Here is a 15,592-nt window from a genome sequence, read left to right on the forward strand (position 1 = left end):
CCGTGAAGAGATTGCTCTAAAGTGTCCACCTCCACCACCACCACCGTGTCCCTTCACAGGACAACAACTCTCAAGTAGTAGAGTAATATATAATATTAATGGGGGGAAGTAACATAAATACAACAATAAGTTCCTCTGTCATAGACTTCCAACTACAAAAATGTGATATTTTTTATAGGGATGAAGTTCCTCCGTCATGGACTTCCAACCACAAAATTTTTGATATTTTTTATGGGGATGAAGTTCCTTCGTTATGGACTCCTAACCACAAAAATTTGATATTTTTTACAGGGATGGAGTTCCTTCGTCATGGACTCCCAACCACAAATAAATTTGATATTTTTTAAGGGAATAAAGTTCCGCCATCATAGACTCCCAACCACAAATAAATTTGATATTTTTTAAGGGAATAAAGTTCCGCCATCATAGACTCCCAACTACAAATAAATTTAATATTTTTGACGGGATGAAGTTCCTCTATCGTAGACTCCCAAAAAAATTTGATATTTTTTATGGGGTTGACAATAAATAATGGTACGAGGCTACCTCTTCTTCAATAATAATGTCTCATCAAAAGACACGCTGCTAAAATGGGCTTGGCTTGGGCATATTTAACACGACCTAAAATAATCCTTGTGAAATTACCAATGAAATAATCCAATGCACATATCTAGACTAAATAATATGTTGACCAAGGAATAATCTATCAATTCTTCAAAAAATAATAATCCAGCCTGTGAGAAAAAAAAATTACCGAGTCGCACCAAAATCTTGGGCACATATACCGAGGCAAAAATAAGTGGCCCTAGTCAGGTTGACCCGGACTTGTTGACCCGAACTGAGTTGGTCCTAGTTGACTCGGTCTGACTAGTGCAGAAACAGTACCTCGGGTCGGCTGGGAACTCGGTCTGGCTGGTTTTGTTGGCTCGCTGGCTTGACTCGGGCGAGTCCGGGTTGGCAAAACAGGAGCGGGCCAGGCGCTGATTTAATTCAAGTTTCCTCAGGAAACTTGAATTCGGCAACAGTGCCTTCTTCCCCGACCCTACAGCGGAAAACCAGAGAACACCGAATGGAGGAATTTTTCAGAATAAACAGCAGCTGGTTTCCCTAATTCATCCTCCCAAAAACGGCAACACAACTTCGTCTTCTCCTGGGCACCGAACAGGAAAACTTTCCAAATATAGCCAGCAGCAGATTTATTTTTTCGGGTGCAGAGTTGTCTTCTCCGGCGACGGTGGGTCGTCTTTCCCCGTGGCCGAAGAGAAGAGAAGGGACGAGCAGATGAGTGCGCCGGGCAAGGGTAATGCGAACCCAGATCCAGCATCCGGCGATTGCGCGGAGACAGCGGCCGCGAACATGGCCACGACGACGACGACTAAAGCCGTAGAGACACTGGTTAAACGGGACTCTGTAATCGACTTCCAAGGAAGGAGGTAATAGCAGCATTCAACTTCCCACCAACGACGACGAGCGCCTCCTTCGTTCTCAGAAAATATTACATTACCTTACTTCACCTCTATGAGAAGGTTCACTATTTCCGATTAAAAGGCCCTTTAGTTCCTCCCGCTGTGACTGCGCCTGCAAAAAGCCCTACATGCAAACCAGCAAGCGTGCATTTGTCAGTGTCTGCGCCTGACGCATTGCAGACGCGAGGGGAAGAGCAGGCACCGCAGCCCAAGAGGCGGAAAAAGGCTACAGATCGGAGGGCAACTAAATTTCCGGTTGTAGGAATTATTGATGCGAAATTAGATAACGGGTACTTGGTAACTGTGAAGATCGGTGCAGAGGTCCTCCGCGGCGTACTGTTCCACCCATCAACTCCATCCGCCTCGGAAAACCCTCAGCTCCCAACCGGCGCTTCTCCTACTCGTCTACACCGGCGACAGAAGAGAGGGCGGAGGCGCTGGGACCCCTCTCATCCGAAACCCAACCGGAGCGCTACAACTTCTTCTTCCCAGAGAAACATTCCACGCTCAAAGTACTATACCCGCAGCGAGAACGTGAATTCAGTAAAATGATCGGCGCGTCATGAAACAAGCTGACGGAGGCAGAGACGAAGAGAAATAGAAGTAAAAAAAACAACGCACGAGTACTAAGAGATGAAGAGAAAATAAATTCTAACAACGGACAATAATGAACTTTGAAAAAACCCATAGTAGGAGTCCTGAAAATCAAAGTTCCAATACCATATTGATTTTCAGGACTCCATGAATTTAGCTTACGGAAAAAAAATGAAAGAAACCATTGGGAAAAAATTGGAGGAAGAAATGTTAAGAAATTGATTATCCCTAACTCTCCCCGTGAAGTTCTATTTATAGATTTATAAAATTACAATATTATAATAATACCCTTGAACTTAGGGTTGGTTTAGGATTTTAACCTTAGAACTTTAATATAATTACATCAATACCATCTCTATAAGATGATACTTTATTTATCATCCTACCATCAATGTATGTGGCCTATGAGCCTTCTCCTTGATTTGTGGGCCTTGAGCCCATCTTCTATATCTCTTGGTTCCATAGGTCTTCCTTGGTCTTTTGGGCTTGGGCCCGTTTTCTTATATACTTTGATATATGGTCCTTCCTTGGTTGTGTGGGTTTGGGCCCTGTCTTCCAACACTTATTATTCTTAAGGACTTTCATTATTTATTGTTGAATTTAGGACTCCTTTACCAAAATCGTGAGCAAGGTGAGAGAGGGAGAAATAAAAAGAAAGAGAGAGAGAGAGCTCTCGGGTAAAGAGGAGATAAGAGAGAGAAAAAGAAAAAGAGTTTAGGCTAGAGAGGAAGTCTTCACGAGATAGAAGTGGAGAACTACTTCACTTTTTTATTATTAATTCAAGTACAAACACCTCTATTTATCATAGAGAAAAGTAGTATCGTCCAAGTACAATTAAACTACTATTCTCCTAATTACATCTATATTATAACTCTTAAAGATAAGTATATCATAATAAAATAACTCATATTTAGAAGAGTAACATAACTCAAACTAAAACTCTTCAATGAGGACGTGATCATATGATAAAGGTACCAGCTTGTGGTTATCATTGTGAGTCCCACTTGATCTTCCAACTCATGTGATAAGGATACCAGTTCATGGTTATCTTTGTGGGTCCCACTTGATATTCGAATCTTTCAACTCATTCCAACTCGTGTTTCACATCTTCCAACTCATGCCAGCTCATGTGATGACTCATCATGTGATTTAACGTTCTCATGGTGGGTCCCACATTATAACATTTACCAATTATCCACTGCGATATAACTTCATATTTGGTACGTGTCGCAGTTACTATTGTGTCTCTTTGATTAAGCCATTATTAGACTTTTTATTGGTATCCTTGGATTTTTTATAATCGTCTTGTAATGGCAAGCATTACCCAGTTTAATAATTATTATCATTATATTTGTTCGAAATCATTTGAGGTTGGTTTCGTCTTATGTTCTTTCACCCATTTCTACCCTTTGAGAGTTTGTGCCCAGTTTCGTACTTATACTTGGGTCACCGTGATGAAGGATATTACTATCACATCTATGTTATTTGTTTCAAGTCATTGCTATTATCTCCCAGCTTGAGGGGCAGTTTTGGAAGATATGATGTAATTAGGGTGTCATTGATATAATTAGGTATAATTGGAATATTATACTTTTATCATTTATAAATAGAGCTTAAGGGGGAGGGTTTGAATCGAAGTCCATAAACCTATTTTCTTCTTTCTCTTCTTTACCGAAGATGTTGTTGGAAAATGGACCCAAGCCCACAAGACCCAGGAATGCCCACACATCCAATTGTGTTAGAAGATGGGCTCAAGCCCATAAGGCCAAGGAAGGCCCACACATCCAAGAGATGTGGAAGATGGGCTCAATGCCCATAGGCCCACATACAGTGATGGCAGGATGGTAAATAAAAAGCCATCTCATAGAGATGGTATTGATGTAATTAGGTTAAGTTTCAGGGGCATAATTATAATATTAAAGTTTGATTAATCTATAAATTGAGCTTAGTGAGAGGGTTAGGACAATAAGTTCATAACCTCTCCTTCCTCTTGTTTTCTCCCAATGGGTGTCCCTTCTTCTTTTTCCATGAGCTAAATCCATGGAGTCTTGAAAATCAACATGGTATCAGAGCATTGATGTTCAGGACTCATAACTATGGTTTTCAGGATTCCAGAAACTCATTTTTTTTTTTCTGTTTCTTATATTGATGGTTAGTTTTACAAGGGGGGGGGGGGGGGGGGGGTTAGTCAACTTGAAGTCCGAGATGATTTTCAACCGCATGACACCCTTCAACACTTGAAGTTGTTAGTGGAGAGTAGATGACATTTCATCTGGATGCAGGGGATGAAGCGGTCCTTCATCTTCACGGTTTAAAATCCTTCATCTCAAAGAACACCATATTTGATCTTCTTCGAGATGAAGGACGTGCGACGCTTGCTTTTCTCCTCTCTCGCGCGTCCTCATTTCCCTTTTTTTCTTCCTCTCTTCCGCACTCCCACTCTCGTCTCCCTGCACCCCCAACGTTGTTGCTACCTCTCTTCTCTCGGATTCTCGTCTCCGGCCTCCATCTCTGCTCCCTCTCGTCTCCGACCTCCGTCTCTCGGTCTTCTCTTGGACTCGCCCTCTCTCTCACACCCCCTCTCTCGTCTCCGTGCTTCCCTCTCTTATCTCGGACTCGCTCTCTATTTTTCTCTCTAGCTTCTCTCTCTCTCTTATCCCTCTCGACTTCCCTTTCTTCTCTCTCTTCTCCCTCTCTTCTCTCTTTCAGCCTCCACTCCTTTCTCTCTCTGGCTACTCTCCTTTCCCCCAAAATACCTTTCGATTTCATTCGATTTCCCCATTTCAATTTCGATTTTCTTCGATTTTGACATTTGGGCATCGATTGCTTAATTTCTACTTCGATTAGGCATCAATTTCCCCATTCGACATCGATTTCACCCTTCGGCTTCAATTTTCCCAAAATTTCAGAAGGTATGACAAAACCCAATTTTTTTTCATTAAATTAGTGTTTTATTTTATTTTATTTTATTTTATTTTATTTTATTTTATTTTATTTTCAGTGCCTAATTGGGGGTTATTTATGCATAATTGTGGGATTTAGAGTTACGGTTTAGGGTCTAAATTCTTGATTCGTGTTAGGGATTACTTTTAGGGTTTGGTGGTCGGTATTTAAGGGTCCTATAATTAGGGTTTAGGGTTTATGGTTAAGGATTTAGGGTATTTTAGAGATTAGGGTTTTTAAGGTTTTGGGGGTTTTGTGTTTTTAAGCTCTAGGGTTTTTTGGGTTTAGGGTCTGGAATTATGGTGTAGGGTTTAGGGCTTTTAAGGTATTAACTTCTAGAATAGGTGTTTAGGGTTTAGAGTTTAGTAGGTGATAGGGTTTAGGGTTTGATAGTTTAGGGTTTTTAAGGTTTTGGGGGTTTTGTGTTTTTTAGCTCTAGCTTTTTTTGGGTTTAGGGTCTGGAATTATGGTGTAGGGTTTAGGGTTTAGGGCTTCTAAGGTTTAGGGGGGGGGGGGGTCTAGGGTTAAGGGTATTATGTTATGGAATTAGTGTTTAGGGTTTAGAGTTTAGTAGGTGATAGGGTTTGACTTTAGGGTTTGATGGTTTATGGTTTATGGTTTAGGTTTTATTAGGGGTTTTTTAGTCCAATTCAAACAAGGCTAAGTCGCCTACACGGGCGTCCATTGGCCCATGAAACCCGACCCCCATCACTGACGAGGTACAGTTCATAGTGACTGTGAAGTTATATGGGGCTCTACCAGGGGTGTTCGGTGAATTTGGACTTGATGTGTGTGTTTTCTCATTGTTTAGTGCATATGTAGTAGTGAAAATAGTTTAATTAATTTTGAAATGTTTGAAAATGTTGTTGAGAATTTTTGAAGTGTTATGGAATGTTTTTGCCATGTGGTGAGGAGATTCGGGTATTATACATATCCACCACGTGGTATTCTATTTTTTATGGTTTGTGTTTCTGTGACGGGTAAAGGTTGTCTGATAAAGTTTTTTCCATGAGGATCGTCTCGGATTTAGATTATACATGGCTACAAGAAGACAAACAATTGGTCGACCATATGACATTTGGACCTTTGAAGACGATAGAAAATTGCTCGATCTCTTGGTCGAGCAGGTTAATCTAGGGAACAAGTTGCCTAACGGGGTATGGAAGCATGAGGTATATATGGACTATGTTAATAAGTTCAATGAAGACGCAGTCAATAAAAAAACTATTGAGCAGGTGAAGAATCGAACAAAATCATGGAAGAAAACATACCAAACGGTAACGAGTTGTATCAACACTAGTGGGTTCAGTTGGGATGCAACCACACAATGAATTACTGCATGTAATTCTGTATGACTTGACTACATAAAGGTCAGTAAATCATGATGTACTATAAAATATTTTTTATGTATTCTGCATTAGTATAACTCTATTCTAAGACGTATAAAGGATGTTTTATTCTTGTAGGAGCATAAAGATGTTGAGAAGTACAAACGTGAAGGTTGTCCCCCTATACAACAAATTAGTTGTGGTGGTGGGAAACACAATAGCCATAGGGTCAGGAGGTGCAACCTTTGTAGATCAGGGCGATAACTCATCCGTGAATCGGAACATGTCCCGATGGATGAGCCCGAGGATGTTGATATAGTTAGGAATACACCATCGCAATTATTAAGCATGGATGAGTCTCCAGGTAATCAATCTGAAAGAAGTAAGCGGTCATCTTCAAGTCGTTGTAGAAAGAGAACCGAAATGCCCGATGATGACACTAGTAGATTCATTGATTCAATGGATCGAATAGCTCAGACATTTGAGAATTTCATGATGAAGCCTAAAGAGAAAGAGCCCGATATGGAAAGAGATTGGGTCAAAGCCCTCAGGGAAATCCCGGACCTGTCAGCAGAATTGAAGTTTCGCGCTCCTTTACGGTTGGATATGCCAAGTAAGAAGGTCATTTTTACGGAGATGACAGTGGAAGAGCGGGTCGAGTAACTTAAATTTTGTTTTGAAAACTAATTGTAATGCGTTATAAATACACTATTCTTTTGAAATATTATTATGTATTAGGTATGATGTTTGAATTATGACGTTGTAAGACTTATTAGTGTGGTTAGTATTTAAATTTGATATGTTGTTGTGTTTATATATTGCATGGATGAATATGGTAGATGAGTATGGATGTGGACAATTAAATGAATATGGTTGTGTACGGATGTGATTGAATGTAAGACATGGGAATGTGGATGAATATGGTGGTGTATAGGTGTGATTGCAAATAGGTTATGATTAAAGATTGATATTTACTTGTGTTTATGACATTTAGGCAATTGAATTTGTAGATTTCCATGGATACTATGACAGACGAAGAAAAGGTTACAACTATGGTTGCATTCACAATTTTGTTTATCGCCATGGGAAGATACTATATGTACCATTGCAACAGACGTGTACCACATTCTTGTGGGATGAATGGTCCATTGTATTCGCAAAAGGCACTAGACAAGTCACCAGTTAAATTTCAAAAAGTTTACAAGATGAATCAACTGATATTTCACAAATTGGCAGATATAATTACTAGTAAAAGGTTTTTATCAGCCGCAAAGTCCATCTCAGTTAAAGAATAACTTGCATATTTTCTCATAACTGTTGGTCAACAACAATCTTATAGTGTCACAACAGAGATGTTTGATAGATCAAACTGGACCATAAGTAAGTATTTCAACAAAGTGATGGATACAATCCTCAAACTTCACTCTGATTACAACAAACAACCTTCGGAACGCACACACTCGAAGATTTGAACTAGTTCAATGTTTTATCCGTACTTCAAGGTAACATCACTTCCTATAACTAAATAATTTTAGATTAATATACAAAGTTAGTCAATATTAATTGAAAATGTATAATTAGGATTGTATTGGAGCTATTGATGGAACTCATATCAAAGCGAACATTCCACTCGAAGATCAACCAAGGTTCTAAAATAGAAAAGGCTATCTCTCACAAAATGTGATGGCAGCATGTTCATTTGACATGCAATTCACTTATGTACTTGCTGGATGGTAGGGATCAGCAGCTGATTCCCGTGTACTGAAGGACGCATTGACTCGCCGAGATAAAACCTTTGTACCTGAAGGTAAGTAATATATTTTTATGCAGTCATTTTTTATCTATTTTATCTTCAATTATTTTATGTGGTATATAATTTCTATTATAGGAAAATATTATATAGTCGATGTTGGTTATGCAAATTTTTTGGGATTTTTGGCTCCATATCGAGGAACCCGGTATCATCTACAAGAATTTGGAGATAATATTCCTAGAAATGAAAAAGAATTATTCAACCGAAGACATTCATCTTTACAGAATATTATTGATCGAACTTTTGGTGCTTTAAAAGCTCGATTTCAAATGTTAAAAGGAACTCCTCCATTTTCTTTTAAGATCTAGGTGAAAATTGTAGATGCTTATTGCATATTGCACAATTATATACGTGGAGAAGATTATGATGATATATTTGAAGATGAAGATGATGATTCGGGTGGCGAGCTTGGTGGAGGAGGTGATGCAGTCCAATTAGGTGCAATGGATGATACAGACAGCGACGATTACGATGACCTTGAGGATGTGGGTAGCCAAGTAACATGCTTTTGGAGGCAGAGTGCATTAGAATCTACAAGAGCTGCACAATTTTGAGATGCCATATCGACTTCCATGTGGAATGATAAATGATGGTTGTATCTTATTACTTTTGAACATGTGTCGTTTATATGTACTAAACTTGTAACTTGATGATTTTAATATTAAATGCACAAACTCGTTATTAGAATAATCTTTCTTTTAGGTTATTAATAAAGTTGTATATGTATTTATTTATTATTTTTTTTCAATTTTATTACTATATTAAACTTCATATTTAAGTCTCTGGTAAATAAAATGTAATTAAAGTATGAATTTGATTAATTAATTACTTTAAATTTTATCAAAATATATTATTCATTAATACCGTGTAAAAAATCTATCTTATGTTATTAATATAATACTTTTTATTCATTAATCATATTTATTTTTTATTTACTCTATTGTATTAGTGATTTAATAGTGGTAATTAAAATATTGTTAACTCAAAACTTATTTTTATAATTAATAAAATCAATGGTTTTAAATTTCAAAGATGAAGATGAAGATGAACTTGTCCACATTAACACCCATTTCGAAGATGAAGATCATGTAGATGCATGAGATGAAGATGAAGATGAAGATCAAATTTTCGTTTTGTTGACTAACTCCCCATAGTTACAACTTCATTTTTTTTATTTTATTGCTCGTTTTCTCCTACTACCCAACATTATACGGAGCAGTTTTTTTCTTCCCATTAGAGAGATGGAATTCTTGTACCATGTGTGCTTTTGACACACGCTGCAGATGCTGTCATTGGACGCCAACATGCACTGAGTGAAGCAGTAGATACGATTCCCGTGGCGGTCGATGCTGAGGAAGGTTAATCCATCGGATCGAAGAATATAAAATATGGACAAATCTAGGAGAAATGGACTCTTGAGTCAGAATGAGTTTCTAAAGGATCCAGCGAGCGATAGCGCCAGTGTTACCAGTGTAACACCAACACCCAAAACTGCAACTACATGGGAGGTTGGGTTGTCTCCAGAAGACGGCTTCTTCTCTGCATGCGGCAAGCTCAAGAGCCAGAGGAAGCTTCACGGAATCTGTTTGGTCTGCAGGCAAGGCTGGTCTTCTCTCTTTCCCACAAAATCTATCCGTTCTCTGCTCATTAACAGAAGTTCTTGCTTAGACTGTATTGTCGTATTCTCCAAAATCTACCAAATGATCGGGCACCACCACTATTTTTGGAGTTGTTCCTTATTTCGGAAAATTATCTACCATTACTGTTGTTGATTCTGTTCTTTGCTAGAGTACCTGTCCGGCTTACATTCCTTAGTCGAAGCCTCCCCGTCACTGCCACAAATGCTGCTGTCGTTCATGCTGCTCCATTAATAGAGGAATTTTCCGTTAAACACTAGAGGTTGGCTCCATTTGTTCGGTTGGCATCTCTATCTTCAGCATTATTTCCTGAAGGAAGATTGTATTTCCAGCTGCCTTCAATCTCGTCCAGTAAATTGACTTCCATCTCGTACAATAAGTTGCTCTCTGGACATTGTTGATTTTCTCGAAGAATATTGCTGGAAAAAGTCTGGTTTTATCACGCTGCTATCTGAGCAATTTTCCTATCAATTTTTGTTTAGTGCTCTGTCCGAATTAATCTCTAGAAGTAATTACTTTGCCAAACTTCCTGAATTAACGCTGGCTATCTTCAGAAGGTTTTGCATTGCTGGAAGATTATCCCGCTAACACAGAATAGAGCATGCCAGCCGAAAAAAATAATTTGATCTCGCGGGAAGATTTTTGCTGGCTGGTTGGTATCTTTTCAGTAACTTTCCAAGTTGACTCTGGCTCATATCTTTCTGATATCTCTTCATTTGCTGGATGGTTGGTATCTGTCGGATCATTGCCGAGCATTATACACGGTGCTGATTTCTCAGCTTATCTCACAACTGGCTGACTACTCTTATTTTCAAGTCTCTGTTTGCTGGATTATTTCCGTTCTGTCAAGCTGGATTGTCGCTTCGGGAGGACGATGACTCTGTTGATTTCAGAAAGTTTATTTGTTGACTGATCTTTCGTTCGTTGCTTCTCCGCCGTGATTGTTGTTCGTGATCTCTCGCACCGTTGAGAAGCCAATGCCGTGAGGAAGATAATACTGTTGACCTAATTTAGGAAACTGAATTTAATCAAGCAAATTACCTTATGTCTACCGTGGTGCGTATATTAACCTTGCCGAGTTAACTCCGGCCAAGTAGACCAAGTCAACTTGGCCGGATCAACTTGGTCTGGTCAACCTAACTTGACCCACTTATTTTTTTCTTCGGTATATGTGTCTGGGTCCCAAGTTTTATACATATTTCTTTTACGACTCAACTATATTGGTCTGATGTCTGACTTGGTTCGACTCGGTTTTCTTTGTCATTGACTGGATTATTATTTTGAAGTATTGGCAGCTAATTACTTGGTTAGCATATTATTTGGTGCAAAGACTCGGATCGGATAATTTTATGGTTTTTTTTTAGAATTTTTATTATTTGGTATGTGTTAATGGGCCCAGACCCATTTAAGCTGCTATTGTGTCTCTTTAGCTGAGATATTATTATTAAAGGACTTCTCAATTGCTGATTGTTGTAAGCATTAGCTATTCTGATGAAGAAGAAAGAACAAGGTGGCCCCATAATATTATTTTTCTAGGTAATTACCCATTACGCCCTTAATTGGTATTTATTACTCCTACCATTTGAGAGTCGGTGTCTTGTGAAAGGACATGGTGATGAAGGAGTTTTAGTACACTTTTGAGCAATACGTATAGACTCACTACCTATAAAATATAGAAGTGTGCCTTACATCGAGCATGACTTATGACTAGAGTATGGAGCGATGTCATACGGCTTGGAGTGATTTTACTCTCACTTATCTTATACCAGTTGGACCTCATGGAAGAGACCACCAGTGTAAGGGGGAGTGTTGGAAGATATGGAGGACTGCCATTTTATACAAAAAGATCTTATATACCATTTGCAGCAAGTTAGGCGTTCATGATGTTCTCTTACCCCCAGTTTGAGGAAGAGAGTTAGAAAATGGGCCCAAACCTACACATCCAAGTGTTTTAGAAGATGGGCTCAAAGTCATAAGAGCAAGGAAGATGGACTCACATAAACCAAGGAGAAGGCCCATAGGGCCACATACAGTGATGTCATGATGGTAAATAAAAAGTCAACTCATAGAGATGGCATTGATGTAATTAGATTAAGTTCCAGGGGCACAATTATAATATTGAAATTTGATTAATTTATAAATTGAGCTTAGGGGGAGGGTTAGGACAATAAATCTATAACCTCTTCTTCCTCTAGTTTTCTCCCAATGAGTGTCCCTTATTCTTTCTCCATGAGCTAAATCTATGGAGTCTTGAAAATTAACATATGTGATCTATAAAGTCCTAAAAATCAATAGGAATAAAGCTGCTAGGTAGATCAATACCTCGAGTTCAATGGGGACCTAACTGCAATAAAGAGAGCTAGATTGAAGAACAGGTAAATGGATTTTTTTTTTCATTGGAGCTAATTGAACTCTTCTCGAGACAAGCAACAATTTCAGCTAAAATTTGAAAATCCAAGTTGTGAAAAGCCAACCAAATTTAGGCTACAAATAACCAGACACAAAGGGAGAAGTTTTTGTAGCTTACTCAGAGATTAACAAGATCAAGTTAGACAAGAAGATGTACACAGTGGAAGTGGCGAGAAGGAAAGTCAAACTAGAGACTGGTTATGAGAAGAAGCAACTCTGGTTTGAAAATCCAATATAATTTTCAAGAAAAATCGTGTATATTAAGAAAAGAGAGAGAATATTGATGAAAAGAAAATGATTAAACTAATCAAAGATTAAACAATGAAAAACTACAAATTAAGGATCACAGTGGACTCGGGGTTTATGTGGGTTGACCGAGTCTATTCATAGAACATACTCTGATACCATGTTGAAATTTTGGAGAAAGAGAAATAATTCATTAACTTGTTCAATTTGAGTATATTGATGTTTTATTTATATATATAATCATACTAAAAATTTCACTACCTGAGTTTCATTTATACCCAGAATAGTACTCCTAATTATAATCAAACTAAAAAAAATTAAGAAAAATTAAAATAAATAAAATACTTTTTCACCGAGATATTCCTATGAGATTTCCTCCCATGAGACTCTTGTTATACTCTATATTAATTCTCCTATTTTGAGACTTCTTCATATAAGAGTCATATAAGACTATTCCATAATTACTTTTCAACACAATTTTTTTGGACTGAGAGTTGGAATCCAACTCAATACACATAAATATAGGAGCCGGATCAATAGAGTTGGATCAGGACTGGCCAGTCTAGTGGCCAAATCCGGCAAACCAAAGGGAACAACCAGAACAAAAAGTTCAAGTCGCAAGTCAATTCAATGAGTAAAAAAATTATGGTTGTACCCAAACAACACTTGCTTTTTTAAAGAGATCATCCTCCTATACACTTTCTTTCCAAGTTCATTTCATAAACATTCATGTTTATTTTAACAAATGTGAGCCCCACGACCCTCTTTATGAGGCTTACAACTGCACCCTAAAATGCATATTTTATCACAAACAATTGTAAAAAATTCCAAGTGAGGAGATGCTAGAAACAATTCTGAATTGCAGAAGCTTGCCGATTGGTTTGACGATCCACTAGTCCTATCGGTAGTCATGCAGGAGCAAGATAGTTGCAGATACGAAGACGATCAGTAGCTGAAAGAGCACCAATCATTCTTCTTATGCTTTTAGAACATGGGTCGACAATTCCTCCATCTCTCTCTTAAAACTTTTGGCGAGCAATAGAAATAGAGAAAAGATAGGACTGTTGATTGTGACGAGATAAAAAGAGAAAACTGGGTTTGAGTGGGCTCTCACCATTTCCTCGGTGGATCAGGCCATGACTTCATTCCATCCTGTAATATCAAGCAAACCACCCAAAAAAGATATCCCGAAATCCTTCAACCCCACCCAACAAATACGGAATATGTGAAAATAAAAACAAACCCATAACATCATCATCACCATCATCGATACCATCGTTCTTCCTCACGCACCAACCCGACAGAAACAGCGATACAATTTCTCAACACTGACCAGCTGCAGCTCATTTCCCACACTGAAGACATTTTAGACGCCTGCTTCTCGGCAAATCAAAAGGAATTACCCAAAAGATAGCTTGTCTGATGCTTTTCTGAATTCCTTTTGCACTTGCAGGTTGGCTCTTGCGTTTTGCGTGTTTCTGATTTTTTGCTTGGATGGATTCCTTCGATCAGAAACCTGGGTTCTGCTATGATCATGGCTCGCATTCTAAGGTTGATGGCGATGGGATTTCAGGTCTCCTGGATATCTTTGTCCACCATGGTAGGAACATTCACAACATATGTATCTATGACAATCAAGATGTTTATGCCAAATTCTCCCTCACTTACAGCCCTGATGAAGCCCTCTCAACGAGCATTGTGAAAGGTGGTGGGAAAAACCCGGAATTCAACGAAGGCCTGAGGATGAAGGTCACCCAAATTGATGGTCTCCTCAAATGTGAAATTTGGATGCTTAGCAGGGCGAGAAACTACTTAGAAGATCAGTTGTTGGGTTTCGCTCTGGTCCCTTTATCAACATTGGCAGGTAAAGGCAACTTGACACAAAATTTCACCCTGTCATCCACCGATCTCTTCCACTCTCCTGCAGGAACAGTTAAGTTATCGCTCTTCTTGGCCACTTACGACGTTGCTTCAAGGAGATTTTCCCAGACCATAAGTTCAGAGGTTGTGCTGCTTGACCGCGAAGGGTCCGAGGTCACGGACCCAGGTAGAATCGAATTTCCTGATATTAATATAGTAACGGAGAACAATAAAATGGTCACCCAGTACTTCAACATGGCAGAGAGGAACTCTACCTCGAAGACTTGCTTAGAGGGAGCTGCCTCGTTTCTACATCTCGGAGCTTCTTCACAATCTTCAGAAGATTATGATATGGCTGCAAACTCCGGTGAATACAATTGTGGTGGTTCTGTTTCTCCAAACGAAAGTGTGCAGAATTCCGGCGTCTTCAGTTCAACCACGACTAGTCTGAGTGATGATAGGAACTCAGGTGATTCTATGGACAAGAAGAATCGTAGGACTCGCGATTCTTCCAGTTCTTCATCTGATCCGCGTCGAAGCACCGACACTTCACCAGAAATCCGTACCTCTAAGAACGGGAATCTGCCGCGAGACAACAATAACAAGTCGGATTACACCTGTGAGGGGGAGGACGGAGCGAAACAAGCCGAGCTGGGTTCTGTCTTCACGGCCCCGCTTGCACACATCAACCTCGAAGCAGAGGAGAAGGTAATGCAGCAGCAGATAGTGGATATGTATATGAGAAGCATGCAGCAATTTACTGAGTCATTGGCCATGATGAAGCTCCCTATGGATCTTGATAAACGAGAGTCCACCGATGATGGTGATATAAACAAGTTGGCAAAGGAGAAAAAGGACGGATCAAGAGTATTTTACGGCAGTCGGGCCTTTTTCTGACTAAGAAAGAATGCAGCACTCGGGTAGCTGGAAATTTGTAATAACTTGTTATTTGAGATAATGGTGATATAAACCTCCTCATAGAGATGATTTCCAGTGGTAACTTGTAGTAGTTGGATGTGTTGGCCTGCCATATTTCCTCCTACGTTCTTGAGATTGTTTAAGTTCAAGAGACCCGAATGTCAGTGGAACAAAACATGAGAACATTCTCAAATTCCTAGGTGTTCAGTTCAGTATGTCAGTGGAGAGGTTAAAAATAACACTCCAACAAGCTATTGTCTTAGAAGGTGGTAGTACAGTGTCTAATCTTTCATATTTGTTATTCTGCCTATATCTCATACTTCTCCCCTGAATGAGGTAGCAAGAATTCTGTCTTTTAACTTTTGCAAACTGAATGCC

The 15,592-nt window shown here is 39.0% G+C and overlaps 1 protein-coding gene and 1 pseudogene across 2 annotated transcripts; both read left to right on the forward strand.

Moving 5' to 3' along the window:
* Window positions 1–1,281: 1,281 nt before the first annotated feature.
* LOC137954908 (high mobility group B protein 9-like) lies at window positions 1,282–2,134 on the forward strand (annotated as a pseudogene).
* An 11,566-nt stretch (window positions 2,135–13,700) lies between these two features.
* On the forward strand, window positions 13,701–15,515 carry LOC137956939 (uncharacterized). 2 transcript variants are annotated; one of them, XM_068804611.1, is made up of 2 exons: window positions 13,963–14,036; window positions 14,107–15,515. In XM_068804611.1, the coding sequence occupies exon 2, from the start codon at window positions 14,180–14,182 to the stop codon at window positions 15,191–15,193; it is 1,014 nt and encodes a 337-aa protein (XP_068660712.1). In that variant the 5' UTR covers window positions 13,963–14,036; window positions 14,107–14,179; the 3' UTR covers window positions 15,194–15,515. The 2 variants fall into 2 exon arrangements, with proteins under 2 accessions (XP_068660711.1, XP_068660712.1); XM_068804610.1 differs by having other exon boundaries at window positions 13,701–15,515.
* Window positions 15,516–15,592: the final 77 nt, after the last annotated feature.

The sequence above is a fragment of the Aristolochia californica genome, unplaced genomic scaffold, assembly GCF_029961685.1.
Source record: "Aristolochia californica isolate CCGP_79_NKW_82.1479 unplaced genomic scaffold, dmAriCali1.0.hap1 SCAF_2, whole genome shotgun sequence".
Classification (NCBI taxonomy): domain Eukaryota; kingdom Viridiplantae; phylum Streptophyta; class Magnoliopsida; order Piperales; family Aristolochiaceae; genus Aristolochia; species Aristolochia californica.